Source organism: Mustela putorius, unplaced genomic scaffold (genome assembly GCF_011764305.1).
Source record: "Mustela putorius furo isolate JIRA1106 unplaced genomic scaffold, ASM1176430v1.1 tig00003983_pilon_pilon_pilon, whole genome shotgun sequence".
NCBI classification, from domain to species: domain Eukaryota; kingdom Metazoa; phylum Chordata; class Mammalia; order Carnivora; family Mustelidae; genus Mustela; species Mustela putorius.
The window spans coordinates 4,153,881-4,169,098 of NW_025422123.1; the positions used below are offsets into that span (position 1 = coordinate 4,153,881).

The 15,218-nt window shown below is 47.5% G+C and overlaps 1 protein-coding gene and 1 long non-coding RNA gene across 2 annotated transcripts; both read left to right on the top strand.

Annotated features, from left to right (window-relative positions):
- Positions 1–6,369: 6,369 nt before the first annotated feature.
- On the top strand, positions 6,370–11,958 carry PIM1 (Pim-1 proto-oncogene, serine/threonine kinase). Its single transcript, XM_004740020.3, has 6 exons — positions 6,370–6,851; positions 6,961–7,067; positions 7,177–7,227; positions 7,319–7,685; positions 9,231–9,407; positions 10,398–11,958. Exons 1-6 carry the CDS (start codon positions 6,770–6,772, stop codon positions 10,553–10,555), a joined length of 942 nt encoding a protein of 313 aa, XP_004740077.1. The 5' UTR covers positions 6,370–6,769; the 3' UTR covers positions 10,556–11,958.
- A 185-nt stretch (positions 11,959–12,143) lies between these two features.
- On the top strand, positions 12,144–14,734 carry LOC123389526. The gene is made up of 2 exons (XR_006604138.1): positions 12,144–13,115; positions 14,362–14,734. It is a non-coding gene; the product is annotated as an uncharacterized LOC123389526 (long non-coding RNA).
- The last annotated feature ends 484 nt before the right edge of the window (positions 14,735–15,218 follow it).

A 15,218-nucleotide genomic window follows, 5' to 3' on the forward strand; every position in this document is an offset into this window, starting at 1 on the left:
AATCCCTTAAACTAATCTTGCATTCTTTGGAAAAGTGGAATGTTATGGCCGGTAAGAGATGGTTCTACCACGTGGCCTTCAGCAAATTAACTTTCTTAGTTTCTGTTTATCTGTAAGCCAGTGAGGACAGTAAAACTGCCCATGCCATAAGATTTATATAAAGATCCACAGAAAGTGCTTAGAAAAATGCCTAGGACATCTTTGACGCTCTAGTGTGGGGTGCTATTCGAGTATCTCTTTCTGTCCCTTTCACTAAACCTGTGTTCAGCACTTAGCCTTCATGTTCAATGAAAAGGTGGTTTCGGGGTGCCTGGGTGGCTCAGTTGTTAAGTGTCTGCTTTTGGCTCAGGTCATGATCCCGTGGTCCTGGGATCAAGCCCTGCATTGGGCTCCCTGCTCAGAGAGAAGCCTCCTTCTCCCTTTCCCACTCCCCCTGCTTGTGTTCCCTCACTTGCTGTGTCTCTCTCTGTCAAATAAATAAATAAAATCTTAAAAGAAAGAAAGAAAGAAAGAAAGAAAATGTGGTTTCTGCCCTTAATATGTTTATAATCTATTTGTACAGACCAAACACAGAAAAGTAAGACTGTTTACTATTTTTTTTTTTAAAGATTTTATTTATTTGTCAGAGAGAGAGAGGGAGAGAGTGAGCACAGGCAGACGGAATGGCAGCAGAGGCAGAGGGAGAAGCAGGCTCCCTGCTGAGCAAGGAGCCCGATGTGGGACTCTATCCCAGGATGCTGGGATCATGACCTGAGCCGAAGGCAGCTGCTTAACCAACTGAGCCACCCAGGCGTCCCAAGACTGTTTACTATTAAACAACAAGTGAGATATATAATAAACACGCTTTCTCTGGGATCTCTCTGAATGCTTAACAAGATGTAACACGAAATCTTTTTTTTAAGATTTTACTTATTCCAGAGAGAGAGAGAGAGAGCACAAGCATGAGCCGGGGTGGGGGAGACAGAGGGAGAATCAAACAGCCCCCCTACTGGTCCCATCATGACCCAAGCAGAAGGCAGACGCTTAACTGAGCCATCCATGTGCTCCTATCATGAAATCTTTTTGAGCAACTTTTTTTTTTTCCCACTTACCTAGATTCACTCTGGCTTTTCCAATTTTTAAAACAGCAATTTAATTCTTTTTAAAAGATGGCAGACAGGATGCCTGGGTGGTTCAGTGGGTCCTGGGCTTGAGCCCCACATTGGGCTCTCTGCTTAGCGGAGAGCCTGCTTTCCCCTCTCTCTCTGCCTGCTGCTCTGCCTACTTGTGATTTCTCGCTCTCTGTCAAATAAATAAATAATACCTTTAAAAAGGGGGGGGGCGCCTGGGTGGCTCAGTGGGTTAAGCCGCTGCCTTCGGCTCAGGTCATGATCTCAGGGTCCTGGGATCGAGTCCCGCATTGGGCTCTCTGCTCAGCAGGAAGCTTGCTTCCTCCTCTCTCTCTGCCTACTTGTGATTTCTCTCTGTCAAATAAATAAATAAAATCTTTAAAAAATTTTAAAAAATTAAATAAAAAAAGATGGCAGACAATCCCCTCCCCAACATCCAAATATATAACATTCTCTCGCTTTTTTTCACAAACACACACACATACACACACATCCCACACACACATGATGGCCCCTTTTCTTCATCAGTTAGACATGCAGGATTTTTATTCGTGTGCTTGTCTTTTTGATCTGAGGCAAACATTTTCCTGGTCTTTTAATAAGGTATTTTATAACAGTTTCCAAGCTTCCTATAATCTTTATACATTCTTAGCTACTCTTTTTTGTTTTGACCTATCCAGTCAATACTCAGGAAATTTAAAATCTTTGTGTACAGTGCCTTCAATAAATATTGATTATTTTTACTCAAATTTTCAGTGCTGAATATGTAAAATTCCAAAAATAAATCTAGGTTATTTTTATTTCTTTAAAAAAATGAATTGGTAATGAATTTAAATATACTTTGCCAGATAATAAAAACACTTTTTTTCTTCAGATTTGCTTAGGAAACTGAAAACTAAGAGATTTATAAACTTGAAACAAATGTCACATCTTGTCAAGGACAAGAACCGGTTCTAACTTGACTGCATAGATTTCCTGACCCTTCTGAAGTTGGGACAGTCTGGTCCCACTTCTACCATGTCCACCACTACCATGATTATTACAAATTTAAAAAGAGGCTTTACTTCAGTCTTAAAATTTAGACTGTTCTATGTCTTACAGTTTGTAGTAGATTTTTACACATATTCCACACATATGAACTATATGTGACATTTAAATTTTTCTAAATAACCTTACTACTGTTGATGTAATTGTAGTTATTTTTTTTTAAAGATTTTATTTATTTATTTGACAGACAGAGATCACAAGTAGGCAGAGAGGCAGGCAGAGAGAGAGAGAGAAGAGGAAGCAGTCTCCCTGCGGAGCAGACAGCCTGATGTGGGGCTCCATCCCAGGACTCGGGGATCATGACCTGAGCTGAAGGCAGAGGCTTTAACCCACTGAGCCACCCAGGTGCCCCCGGAGTTATTTTTAAGTTATAGGAAGCAGTTGGGTTTCTCCAAATTTCTTCCTTTCTTTTTATTTCACCAAATGAGGAGAGAGTAAAATAAAAAATAATGGTGTTTCACAGTTTAAACTAAAAAAAAAAAAAAAAGTAATTCATACACCTGAAACTAATGTAATGTTGTGTGCCAACAACACTACAATTAAAAAAAAAAAATATATATATATATAGTAATTATTTTTTCAGGAGAGAAATAAGAGATGCAGATCCAAATTATTTCTACCCGATTAATTGCAAATAGCTCATAGAGAAAATGCTATACAGACCTAGTTATTATATGAGTGCTTCAACTAGACTCAGATGTACTTCAAAAAAGCGTACAGGCATCCCTTTCAAACTTATTTCTTCCAAACTTCTGGGATTACAGAAATTGCTTAAGTCATTCCTTTGTCAGTGACTTGATTAAATCTGTATCAGGTGGACTATGAAAACGACCTAAGGATTAATGTGGCTATTGTTCAAATTAACATTAACAAATTCTTCCCTTTCCAGAGAATTGTAAGCATGATTATGGCCTATCTTTTCAAAAGCACTTGTCATTTAATTATTAGCGGGTTTTTCTGATTCTTTGTTAGATTCCTTGAAACAGCGAAGGCTGTGATTGTTTTTATTATTAAAACTACATTTTGATGAATAAAAACATCAAGTTCCCTACCCTCAAAGAGTAATTTTTAACACAAAACATACTTGAATGTTTAATAATTATCTTTAAAAGCAGTTTTAAGTAAATAAAAGCTCTTTGCCAAGCAAGGTCCATGTTTTGTAACTTCCAGCTGTGAAGCAGTCACCATATAAAGCAGACATATTAAATGTTAATCACTTTAGCTCTACCTAATTAAATATTTAGCCCTACAAAGATCTAGAGAAAGTGAAAAAGGTTGAACTTGATTTAATGTATACAATTATTTTGAATCACATTCTCTCCCTGGATGATTACAATCAAGTGATGTACCTAGTATTTCACCCTAGAAACCTCCAAGGTGCAAGACCATTCCCAAATCATTATTGTCACAAACACAATCATCATTATTGCCATCACAGCTAATGCTTATTAGAAGCTTACTCTGTGCTGGTCTACGAGCTTTACATGCAGACTTTTATTTGCTCCTTACAATAGCCCTATGAGGTAGGTGCTATTATCTTCATTTAGAGTCTAAAGCTTAGAAAGGTTAAGCAACTTTAAAAAAGAAAAGAAAAGAAAAGAAAAGAAAGGGTTAAGTAACTGGAAGAATATCAAATAACTAGTGGGTGCCAGATCCCAGATTTCAAAGCAGACTAACCAGGTTAAACCCTTTGGTCCTAACCTCTCCTTTATTTTGCCCAAGCCCACTTAATTCATTTAAATTTGGTATAAATTGACTTTAATCATGACCTGACTTTTTTGTTGGGACTCATTTTGGTCTTTCCCTTCAGTACACATGTTGTCCAAGAAATGCTGGACAAGAGAAACATATGTCAAGGCATAGGGAAACATGGTATAAATAATTGAAAAAGTTGATTAACAAAGATTTAAAAAAAATAAAAAGCCAAACCCATGATTGTTGGATGAGTGGAGTAGATGGTGAAGAATGCTTGAGTTATTCAACAATCAGGTCCTCCTCAAGGATGGAATGGCTTTAAATAAAAATGAGGAGGTAAGGGCATCCTCAGAACAGGATGAATGCCTCTGCAAAGGCAGAATGTCTGGAAAGTGCTAGGTGAGTGGGAACCTGTGGGGATTGCCCAGCAGGGACTGGAAAAGGAAAGGGAGGGTAGAGGGGATTGGAAGTGCTGGGTCACCTACATTTACACATGTCTTACTCAGTACCAAGGACAGTTTTAGACCCTGACAATAGGAAATCATTGAATACTCTGAGTTGAATTTGGGTCATTTCATCTCTTCCTCCTCTAGCTGTTGTATGTATGACCTTCTGTCATCCTACTTATGTTTCATTTTGCTATCTGTAAAAAGGGAATACTTCTTTTTTTTTTTTTTAAAGATTTTATTTATTTACTTGACAGACAGATATCACAAGTAGGCAGAGAGGCAGGCAGAGAGAGAGGGGAAAGGAGGCTCTCCGCTGAGCAGAGAGCCCAATGTGGGGCTCAATCCCAGGACCCTGAGATCAGGACCTGAGCCGAAGGCAGAGGCTTTAACCCACTGAGCCACCCAGGCGCCCCAAAAGGGAATAATTCTTGTTCTCTTGGGTTCTCTCCTAGTCATCAAAAATGAGAGGCCATAGTACACAAATAAAAGGAAAATGCAGTATTTTATAAGATAGATTCCTAAAAGCTGTGAAATATCTAGACACATCTTTATAAAATGAGCACCGTAGAAAACTTTTAATGAAACATTTAAATTCATTAATGATTGCAGCTGTAACAGATCCTGGAACCTCATTTCTCCTTTAAGTGGTAGGAACTTGAAAAATACTAAAATGGGATGCAGTAGGCTTTCAATTACTTAGGCCACTGACAATCCAATTTATGGATTACATAGAATTTTAATTCACTCATTTCACACGTCGTTATCAACTCTACATGAAGTTTAAAAGGACAAAGGATGAAAATGGAATTGGCCAGTTTTCCATGTTATTTCCATGGTGGGGCAGAGAGTCGGGGGATTTCCTTTGAGACAAGCCTCGGTGCAGCCAATAATTGCTAGTATTGCCAGACTGGTAATAACAGGCTGATGAAAAGGTGAATACAACGCGAAAACTCTGATTAAATCAAGCGCACCCTCCCACCCTCGTTTTACAGGAGGAATTTTCCTCTCTCCCGCCCTCACAGAAGGGGCTGAGACAGCATCTGGCATCATAATACCAACATTTGTTTCGTGGTTCCTCTTTACCCGACACTCTTAACACACACCACTTCTTAGGAACCAGGATTCACTGGTACTTTTCTGCATTTTTTACAAAAACGTCGGCTTGCGAATCTGGGGGTTGCTTTTTCACCAGCTGTAAGAACCGCGATCTGGACCCCTCCCCCGAAGAAGCCGAGCTCTTCCCCAGTTTTATTCCAGGCCTGTGACACCTCCACTCCCTCGGTGAAACCGCCGTGACTCACATCTTACAGATCCTTAGCCCCCCACGCGCCCCCAACACACAAACCCCGAGAACCCAACCCGAGCCCACAGCGCCTCGTGAAACCCGCCCAAGCCGACTTGGAGGTCTCGGGTCTGAGTCACACAGAAGGACCACCCTCGTCGGCATTCGCCACCCCCCTCCCCACACAGCCCCTCACACCCCGGCGCGACGGCAGCCCCATCTCCCCGCCTGACACACCGACGCCCGTCGCCTCTGCGCAACTTGTTATGCTCCAGCTCGAGCCCTTGACCCAAAAACCTCCAAGAAACAGAGAGCCGCAGAGCCTGCCTCCGGCGGCCTTTGATGGCTTTGTTATTGTTTGGGTTTGAATCGATACGCCCCTCCCCATCCTTCCTCCCTTGCCGCCCGACACCCAGCTCCCGCCTCCCCTCACGCCCCGCGCCCCTCCCCCTCCATTTTGGCGCCTTTTCCTTCCCGCCACGTCGTGGCGGCGTAGAGACCATTCTGACCGCGAGAGCGGGGCGGGGCGTGGGCGTGGCGCGCCGCGTTATGCAGATCAGCCGGCTTCTGGTTGGCTGGAAACGGGCCGGCGGGGGCGGGGCCGGGGCGCGGCGACGGAGCGCGCGGGGCGGGGGCCAAGGGGAGTCGCCCTGTCCCGCCGCTTCCCCACCCCCTCTCCTCCCTCCTCCGGCCCGGCAGCCGGGCTCGCCGCCTAGGCCTCCCGGAGAGGCCCCGCCCCATCCCCGCCCGCCCGCGCGTCCCCCCACCCGCCGGCGCGCTCCGCCCCTTTACTCCTGGCTGCTGGGCGAGCCGGGCGTCTGCTGCAGCGGCCGCGGTGGCGGAGGAGGCCCGAGAGGACTTGGCGGCAGCGGCGGCGGCGGTGGCGGGACCGGCAGCAGCAGCAGCTACAAGCTCTCAGTGCCGCGGCGCTGCCGCCCGAGCCCCACGAACCGCCCACCCCGCTGCCCTCGGCGCTGCCTGACCCCGCCGGCGTGTCCGCCAGCCGCCAGCGCCCCCAGTCGTCCTCCGACTCGCCCTCGGCCTTCCGCGCCAGCCGCAGCCGCAGCCGCAACGCCACCCGCAGCCTCAGCCCCAGCCTTAGGCACAGCCACCGGCACAACCCCAGCCCCAGCTCCTGCTGCAGCTCCTCCAGACACAGTTCCTACGCCGACACCCTGGAGGTTGGGATGCTCTTGTCCAAAATCAACTCGCTTGCCCACCTGCGCGCCGCGCCCTGCAACGACCTGCACGCCACCAAGCTGGCGCCCGGTGAGCACTACCCCCCCAAGCCCAGGATGGCGAGGCGGCTGGACCCCCAGCGTGGGAACTGGGGGCTCTCGGGCCGGCACTGAGTCTCCTGTGCTTCCCTCTTTACTAGGCAAGGAGAAGGAGCCCCTGGAGTCGCAGTACCAGGTGGGCCCGCTACTGGGCAGCGGCGGCTTCGGCTCGGTCTACTCAGGCATCCGTGTCGCCGACAACTTGCCGGTGAGTGGGCGCCCCGCCGTGGGGAGGGCGCGCTGGGCAGGGGGGCGCCCTGGTGTGCTTTGGCCCCAGCGAGAGGATCTTATGGAGACTCTTTGGGGTTTTTTTTCAGGTGGCCATCAAGCACGTGGAAAAGGACCGGATTTCCGACTGGGGAGAGCTGGTGAGTGCCCTGGAGGGAGCGACCCCTAGGATGGGTGGGGTGAGGGACACCCTCCGACTCCCGCTCTAACGCAGCTCCCTTGCCCTTGCAGCCCAATGGCACCCGAGTGCCCATGGAAGTGGTCCTGCTGAAGAAGGTGAGCTCGGGCTTCTCCGGCGTCATTAGGCTCCTGGACTGGTTCGAGAGGCCCGACAGTTTCGTCTTGATCCTGGAGAGGCCCGAGCCGGTGCAAGACCTCTTCGACTTTATCACGGAAAGGGGGGCCCTGCAGGAGGAGCTGGCCCGCAGCTTCTTCTGGCAGGTGCTGGAGGCTGTGCGGCATTGCCACAGCTGCGGGGTGCTCCACCGCGACATCAAGGACGAGAACATCCTCATTGACCTCAATCGCGGCGAGCTCAAGCTCATCGACTTCGGGTCGGGGGCGCTGCTCAAGGACACCGTCTATACGGACTTCGATGGTGAGCCAGGCTTGGGAGGGAGCTGCCGGGGAGGGATCTGCCCAGGTGACTTGGCCTTGCCTGGAGGCCTCGGCCGGCTTTCCTCTCCGGCCCTTTGTAAAGGTCACCGGGCCGTCTGGCTCGATGCTAGCAGGGGTGGGGCGAAGGAGAGCTTCCCAGCGTAGTAGAGCCGGAGATTTCGAGCCAGCTGAACCTGTCATGTTTCTGGCATGATTTTATTTTTTAAGTGGAATTCAGTGGGTTCCAAGCTTTCCCGATGAATAAGAGGTTGTGGGCAACCGGCCGTAGCCCAGATTTCTGAAGTCTGACCCAGTTTCCCCGCCAGTAAAAGGATGTTGGGGGGTGGGGAGAGCGGGAGAGATGAAAATTGATGCCGGTTTTGTAATTTTTGTTTTGTGCTAAGGGAGTTTAGTTTTGTGTAAGGTTAGTTTTTAAAACTGCAGTTTTTCTACCCCTTTGATCTAGGGCCGGGAAAGGAATAGAAACCGTAGTTTCACTAAATAATTTATTTTGATGGGCTTATTCTTTATTTTATGGCGTTGCGGGGTGAGGGAGTTGGGGATGAAATGTTGTGAAATAAGATCTCTTGTTGGTTTGAAAATTAGTTGGGTGTCTCCGCAGAAAGGATGAAAACCTATCCTAGGGAGGGGCTTGGAGCGGGTTCTTTCAGAAAAGATGGAATTGAGAGCCAGAGATCAAAGCAAAGGAGGGTGGGTCATCATTTGAGCGACTTAACCTAACAAACGACAGCCTTTCAAAACTTGTGACTGGGGCTTGTGGTTTGTGTTTATTTGCCCTTGGAGGACGCTGGGTTGGGCTGCATTTTTTTGTATTTAACAGTTAATGGCTGGCCGGGTCCTCCCTAGTTTTTTCCTTCGAGTCTTTGCTGCCCCCTGGTGAGCACAAGCGGGATGGCCCCCCACTTTTTTTTTTTTTTTTTACAACCCAAAGTTTGTAAACAGGAATCACGTGGTCTGAAACCCGCTCTACAGCTCTACCTTCCCAGTAGTGAGGGGAAGAGAGAGGGTGTGGGTGTCTGCCTCTGCACGCACAGGGTGGGGAGGAAGGCCTCCTAAAGGGCACCCGGACTTAAGTTACAGTATATTGTGTAAGGGCCCTGCACTGGATCATATCTGAGATCAGAATCTCAGCCAGGCTCCTGGGCCACCTTAGTGCAGTTTAAGGATAGTCTGTGGGCTGTCTCCCGTGATTGTGTGCAGACACTCCTCCCTTCACCCCATTGTAGGTGGTCCTACCACATACACCCCTCAGGCTTTGGGTTTGTGGCCAGCCTGTTTGTTTCTTGGAGCAGTTTATAAAGAATTTGGTTTATGGTCTGGACTGCTGGGTGGGGAATGCTTTGGGTCTGAGAGATGCCACTCTTGCACTCCTTTTAGCCTAGGGGGGAAATAGAGTTAGCCCAGACCCTGTCCTGGGAGAAGTGAAGTGTTTTGTTTCAAGGAGTCCGTGTACCACTGAGTGTGAGAGTTGCTTCAATTTTTGCTCAAAGCTTGTGTTTTCCTTTTCTATTCCCCCGGCTCACAGGGACCCGGGTGTATAGCCCTCCAGAATGGATTCGCTATCATCGCTACCATGGCAGGTCGGCAGCGGTCTGGTCCCTGGGGATCCTGCTGTATGACATGGTCTGTGGAGATATTCCTTTTGAGCACGATGAGGAGATCATCAGGGGCCAAGTTTTCTTCAGGCAGAGGGTCTCTTCAGGTAACTTTGGGGAAGCGCCTTGTTGAGGAGAAGCAGGAGTCACAAGGCAGGCAGTCCTCAGGGGACAGTCTCTGCGTTTTGCAGAGCTCTGCCTTTCCAGGGGATGCCGCTGCCCTTGGCTTAGCAGAGTCCTGGGCCAATGAATCTGGAGAGCCAGTCCTCAGAAACTGAATGGTTTGCACTTGAGCATTCCTTGAGAGGTCAGAGGAAGAGCATGTGTGAGAATATTAAAAAAAAAAACAAAACATCTAGTTTCACTGAAAGGTTTTTTTTTTTTTTTTTAAGATTTTTATTTATTTATTTGACAGGCAGAGATCAGTAGGCAGAGAGAGGCAGGCAGAGAGAGGGGGGACGTAGGCTCCCACAGAGCAGAGAGCCCAATGTGTGGGGCTTGATCCCAGGACCCTGGGATCATGACCTGAGCTGAAGACAGAGGCTTAACCCACTGAACCACCCAGGTGCCCCTCACTGAAAGATTTTTTTTAAAAGTACCCGTAGTCCTCATCTCTCAACTCCTGGCTGTTTTGCCAGGGAGTGAAAGAAAAGTTGAGGGTTCTTTGAGCCTTCCCCCGAAGGCAGACTCTGAGGTTCCCGTGACCTCATTGTGGGTGGTGTTCATATTTGTAAGCTGTAGGTGAATTGAATCACCTCATCATGCTCACTGATGTCTCATCAAAATCCCTTGTCATCATTCTTCCTATTTCTGGTGAGTGGGTGTCGTGGGAAAGGCGCTGGCTATTGAAGTTTAAAAACCACAGGTTTAAGAGGGGAGCTGTTTTTTTGTTTTTTGGGGGGGGTTTTTTTTTTAGCTGAAAGCAGCTTGGAGGACCTAGATCTTAGTGAATATCTTCCATTGAAAAATAGAGTTCTAGAAAGTTCCTGGTCTCTGTTGGACGCCAGACTTGTTGGCCCCTGGGAAGCAAATTAGCAAGACCTTTGCATTGCAAAAACGAGTTGAGTCATTCATAATCTCTCTCTTGCTTTCTTCAGAGTGTCAGCATCTCATTAGATGGTGCTTGGCCCTGAGACCATCAGACCGGCCATCCTTCGAAGAAATCCAGAACCATCCCTGGATGCAAGATGTCCTCCTGCCCCAGGAAACAGCTGAGATCCATCTGCACAGCCTGTCACCAGGGCCCAGCAAATAGCAGCTTTTCTGGCAGATTCTCCCCTCCCTGTCAGATGCTCAAGGGAGGGGAAGCTTCTGTTTCCAGCTTCCCGAGTACCAGTGACACTTCTCGCCAAGCAGGACAGGGCTTGATAACAGGAACAACATTTATAACTCATTCCAGACCCCAGGCCCCTGGAGGTCGCCTCCCAACAGTGGGGGGAAGAGACTCTACTCCAGGTGTCCTAGGCCTCAACTCCTCCCGTAGATGCTCTCTCCTTCTCACAGAACGTCCAGCAAGCACTGCTGGGCTCTGCAAACTCCCGGGGGTGGGGGGGTGGGGGGATCAGAACCCTGCCATGGAACTGTTCTCTACATCACGAGTTCTGCTGAATGCCGCGATGGGTCGGGTAGGGGGAAACGGGTTGGGGTGGGATAGGACTAGCACCATTTTAAGTCCCTGTCACCTCTTCCGACTCTTCTGAGTGCCTTCTGTGGGGACTCCGGCTGTGCTGGGAGAAATACTTGAACTTGCCTCTTTTACCTGCTGCTTCTCCAAAAATCTGCCTGGGTTTGGTTCCCTGTTTTTCTCTCCTGTCCCCCTCTCCCCATCCTTCATATGAAAGGTGCCATGGAAGAGGCTACAGGGCCAAATGCTGAGCCACCTGCCCTTTTTTTCTGCCTCCTTTAGTAAAACTCCAGAGTGAACTGGTCTTCCTTTTTTGGTTTTTACTTAACTGTTTCAAAGCCAAGACCTCTCTCTCTCTCTGTCTCACACACACACACACACCACACAAAATGCACAAACAATGCAAATCAACAGAAAAACTGTAAATGTGTGTATAGTTGGCATGGTAGTGTACAAAAGGATTGTAGTTGATCTGATCTTTTTTAATTTTTGCCTTTAAGTTATTTTACCTGTTTTGTTTTTGGTTTGTTTGGTTTTTTTTGGCTTTTTTGTTTTTGTTTTTTGAAAAGATGCGCATTCTAACCTGGAGGTCAACGTTATGTATTTATTTATTTATTTATTTGGTTCCCTTCCTGCTCCAAGCTTCCACGGCTGCTGCCATAGTTTCTTTCCTCCTTTTCCTCCTCTGACTTGCGGACCTTTCGGGGAGGGCTCGCTCTGTTCGTAGGGTGACGGGACTCAGGCGGGACAGCTGCTGTGGCTCCCTGACTGCTGCCGGGCCCCTCGCTGGCCTGACCTGAGTGGGGACGGGTTCCGAGGGGCACGGGGAGGGGCATCGCTGACTGGTGTATATAGGATAGCTATATGAAAAGCAGTTCTGGATGGTGTGCCTTCCGGATCCTCTCTGGGGCTGTGTTTTGAGCAGTATGTAGCCTGCTGGTTTTATCTGAGTGAAATACTGTACAGGGGAATAAAAGAGATCTTATTTTTTTTTTTATACTTGGCGTTTTTTGAATAAAAACCTTTTGTCTTAACTTGTGGCTTTTAAGTGTTGTCCGTGCAGAGGCATGCTCTCTTACTAAACTCCTGGGAAGCTCCCACAGGACTTGAAGCTCAACTCTGGTTCCCTGCACCAGGCCACCTGGCAGCCTGGGTAGCCTATACCTTTCTGAAGTCAATGTGTGGCCGAAGGGTTGGGGGGTGGGGTGGGTGGGCAATCTTGGCTGGACAGAATTCGGCCCGAGTGTTCCAACCTCTGTTGCCCCATGCAGATTCTAGAACTGCAGTAGCACAGCAAAGGTGGCTGTTTCCCTGTGGCGCAAGTCGCATTTCAGGGAAGAGCCACTTGTCAATGGGGTAATGGAACTATAGAACATTTCCATCCTTGTGGAAAGTTCTGTTGGAACAGGGCTGACCTCGAGACAGCAAACAGCTCTATTGCTAAACTGAGTGGAAGCTTTGTGCAGCTCTTTCCCACCAGCAAAATGTTTGGGGCAGATAGACTAGACACGTGTTAAGCTTACTGAAAAACCAGATACCTGTATTACTCTCAGTTCCTGATTCAAGTTCCCTTCACCTTTAGTGTGGGGTTGAGTCATTAATAGCAGATGGGTGGAAATGTTTTTGACCTAAGCAGACCTGGGTTTTCCCCTCCCATGTGCTTTACACAGTTTATAATGGGGAGTAGATGAAATAAATGTTAGCTCTGCCCTCTTCTTACTGCTTGTGCTGGGATTAGTAATTTTGGTCTGTGGTTTCTCTACAGGAATCTGTTGAAGTCCCTTGTTCTTTTTGTGAGAGTATATTTTAAAAATTTTTTGAAGTTGGCCCTACCCCTAATGTGCGGCTCGAACTCACAGGACCAAGAGGCGCACTCTACCGATAACCGCCAGCCAGGGGCCCCTGTGAGGGTTTAGTTTAAACTGAATGGGGGAACCTGTGAATCCACTTTAGTGCACGTGGCCTAACTGCATGCTGATTGGCAGCATGCTAGAGCGCGTACTGCTGTTAATTTGCATATTAAGTATTAGTAAATGTTGGTTTCTTTTTTCTCAATAAGCCTCAGTAGCAGTTCTAACATTTTTTCTCTCCTGCGGGTCATCCGCATGCCCTCCTCCCCCGCCTCGTGCACGCGCACACACCGTTGGGACACTGGTGAGAGGCTGGCTGGTCAGGTTACTGGAGGGGCCAGGTAACTACTTCTCACTCGTTTACCCTTAAGTTGGACCGGATCCCAGCCCTAGGCAGGAGAGAAAGGAAGGATTTCTCGGTTTGGGAGGCTGATTTCCCGAGTTCCTCTTTTCTCCCCACCCCCACGCAAGCATACACACCAACTCCCAGTCTTGTGGCACGTGAGTGTTGTATGCTTCAGCCTTTCCAGTAAAGTTGACACTTGAACTATAAAGTTGCTCCAAATTCTAACGAAATCTTGCAAAGCCCCACCCATCGCTCCCTTGAAGTGAATTTCTGGCAAGTTTCCCCATCCTCTTCTGAGACTGCTAGGGGTGATGGAAGACAGTGTCTCTTTGAAAAAATGCATATTGTGCTCCTACTGGGTGCAGGATATGAGGGGTTGTATGGGAAGGGTGAAAGCACGTTTAATCTCCTCTCTGCCAGCTGACAATCTAATGTGGAAAGGGAGTCGATGACTAATACAACTAAGGCCACAGGAATACAGGGGGAAGGGTGGGGGCACCAATGGTTATGAACATCGGCTTGGGACTCACTCTTTTCTTTTTTTTTTTTTTTAAAGATTTTATTTATTTGACAGAAAGCACAAGCAGGGGGAGTGGGAGAGGGAGAAGCAGTCTCCCTGCTGAGCAGAGAGCCCTATGCGGGACTCAATCTCAGGACCCTGGGATTGTGACCTGAGCCAAAAGCAGACGCTTAATCAGATAAGCCACCCAGGTGCCCGGGACTCACTCTTTAGCTTTGATTCTACCACCTTCTGCGTGAATCCCTTGGGCAAGTTCCTAGACCCCCTCAGACTAATCTCTAACTAGAGATATTCCTTGATTGGATTTTTAGGAAGATAGAATTAAATAACAGGAGTGTTGCTTGTGAACAAACACTATCATCTCCCACTTAGGGATGCGTATAGCCGTGGTCAGAGGACTGAGATGGAGTGGGCGATAAATTTCCAGAGTCAGGATAGTGGTCATTACTCTGGAGAGAAGGAAGGGAGGCAATGATTTGGGAATGGTTATCTGCACAGGGGTCTTTGACTATTTGGGCAATGCTTTATTTCAGAGGTTAGACGATAAAGATTAAGGTGTTTACATTATTCCTTTTTTTTTTTTTAAGTAGGCTCTAAGCCCAATGTGGGGCTTGAACTCACGACCCTGAGCTCAAGATTCTCTCATATTCTACCAACTGAGCCACCCAGGAGCCTCGATAAATTTTAAAAAGTAACGAAGAAATTTGTGTTTATCACCTAGGAAGCAGGAAATGGAGTTATGACTGCCCTTGGCGGAGGTGATCTGGGAAGGCTTCAAAGAGGAAGCACCATTTCAATTGGCTCTGAAGAATGAGACTCAGTTTGTTCATCTGTAAAGTGAGCACTGAGCATGCAGACTGAGTTAAGAAATCCAGAGAGGCCAAGTTTTCTCCCTATGAAAGCAAGGATCAGCAAACTCTGGCCTACTGACGGAGCCTGGCACAGCACCTGAGACTGTACAGCCCACAAGCTAAGACTGGGTTTTATATCTTTAAATGGTTGAAAAGCGATTGAATGAAGAGTAATGTTTTGTCACGTGGAAGGATGACATGAAATGTAATTGTCAGCATTCGTAAATAAAGCTTACCCATTTATGTGTTGTCCAAGGCTGCTTTCCTGCTACAATGGTAGAGCTGGGTAGTTGTGACCGAGACTTTATGTCTGGCGAAGTGAAAAATATTTTACTATCTGGCCCTTACAGAAAAAGTTTGCTAACCCCTGCAGGGGACCTACATTTTTCATACCACTTAGGCATAATAGCTACCCTTCGTTCAGTATTGACTGTGTGCCTGGCACCGTTCCACATGCTAATCTTACAACTCTCCATGAGGTAGTTTACTACTTATCCCCATTCTACAGATGGGGAAAACTGAGGTGCAGAGCAGTGAAGTACCATGTCAAAGGTCACAAAGGAAGGGACAGGTCAGATTTTGGACCCAGGAGATCCATGTTCATTACCATCCTGTGAGACTGCCACTTAGAATAATGTTTGTATGCTTAGTCATCTCAAGGTTCCTTCAGGGCCCAGGATCTGGAGGTCAAGGCAGTTGTTCCCCAGACTTCAGAGAGTCGGGTAAG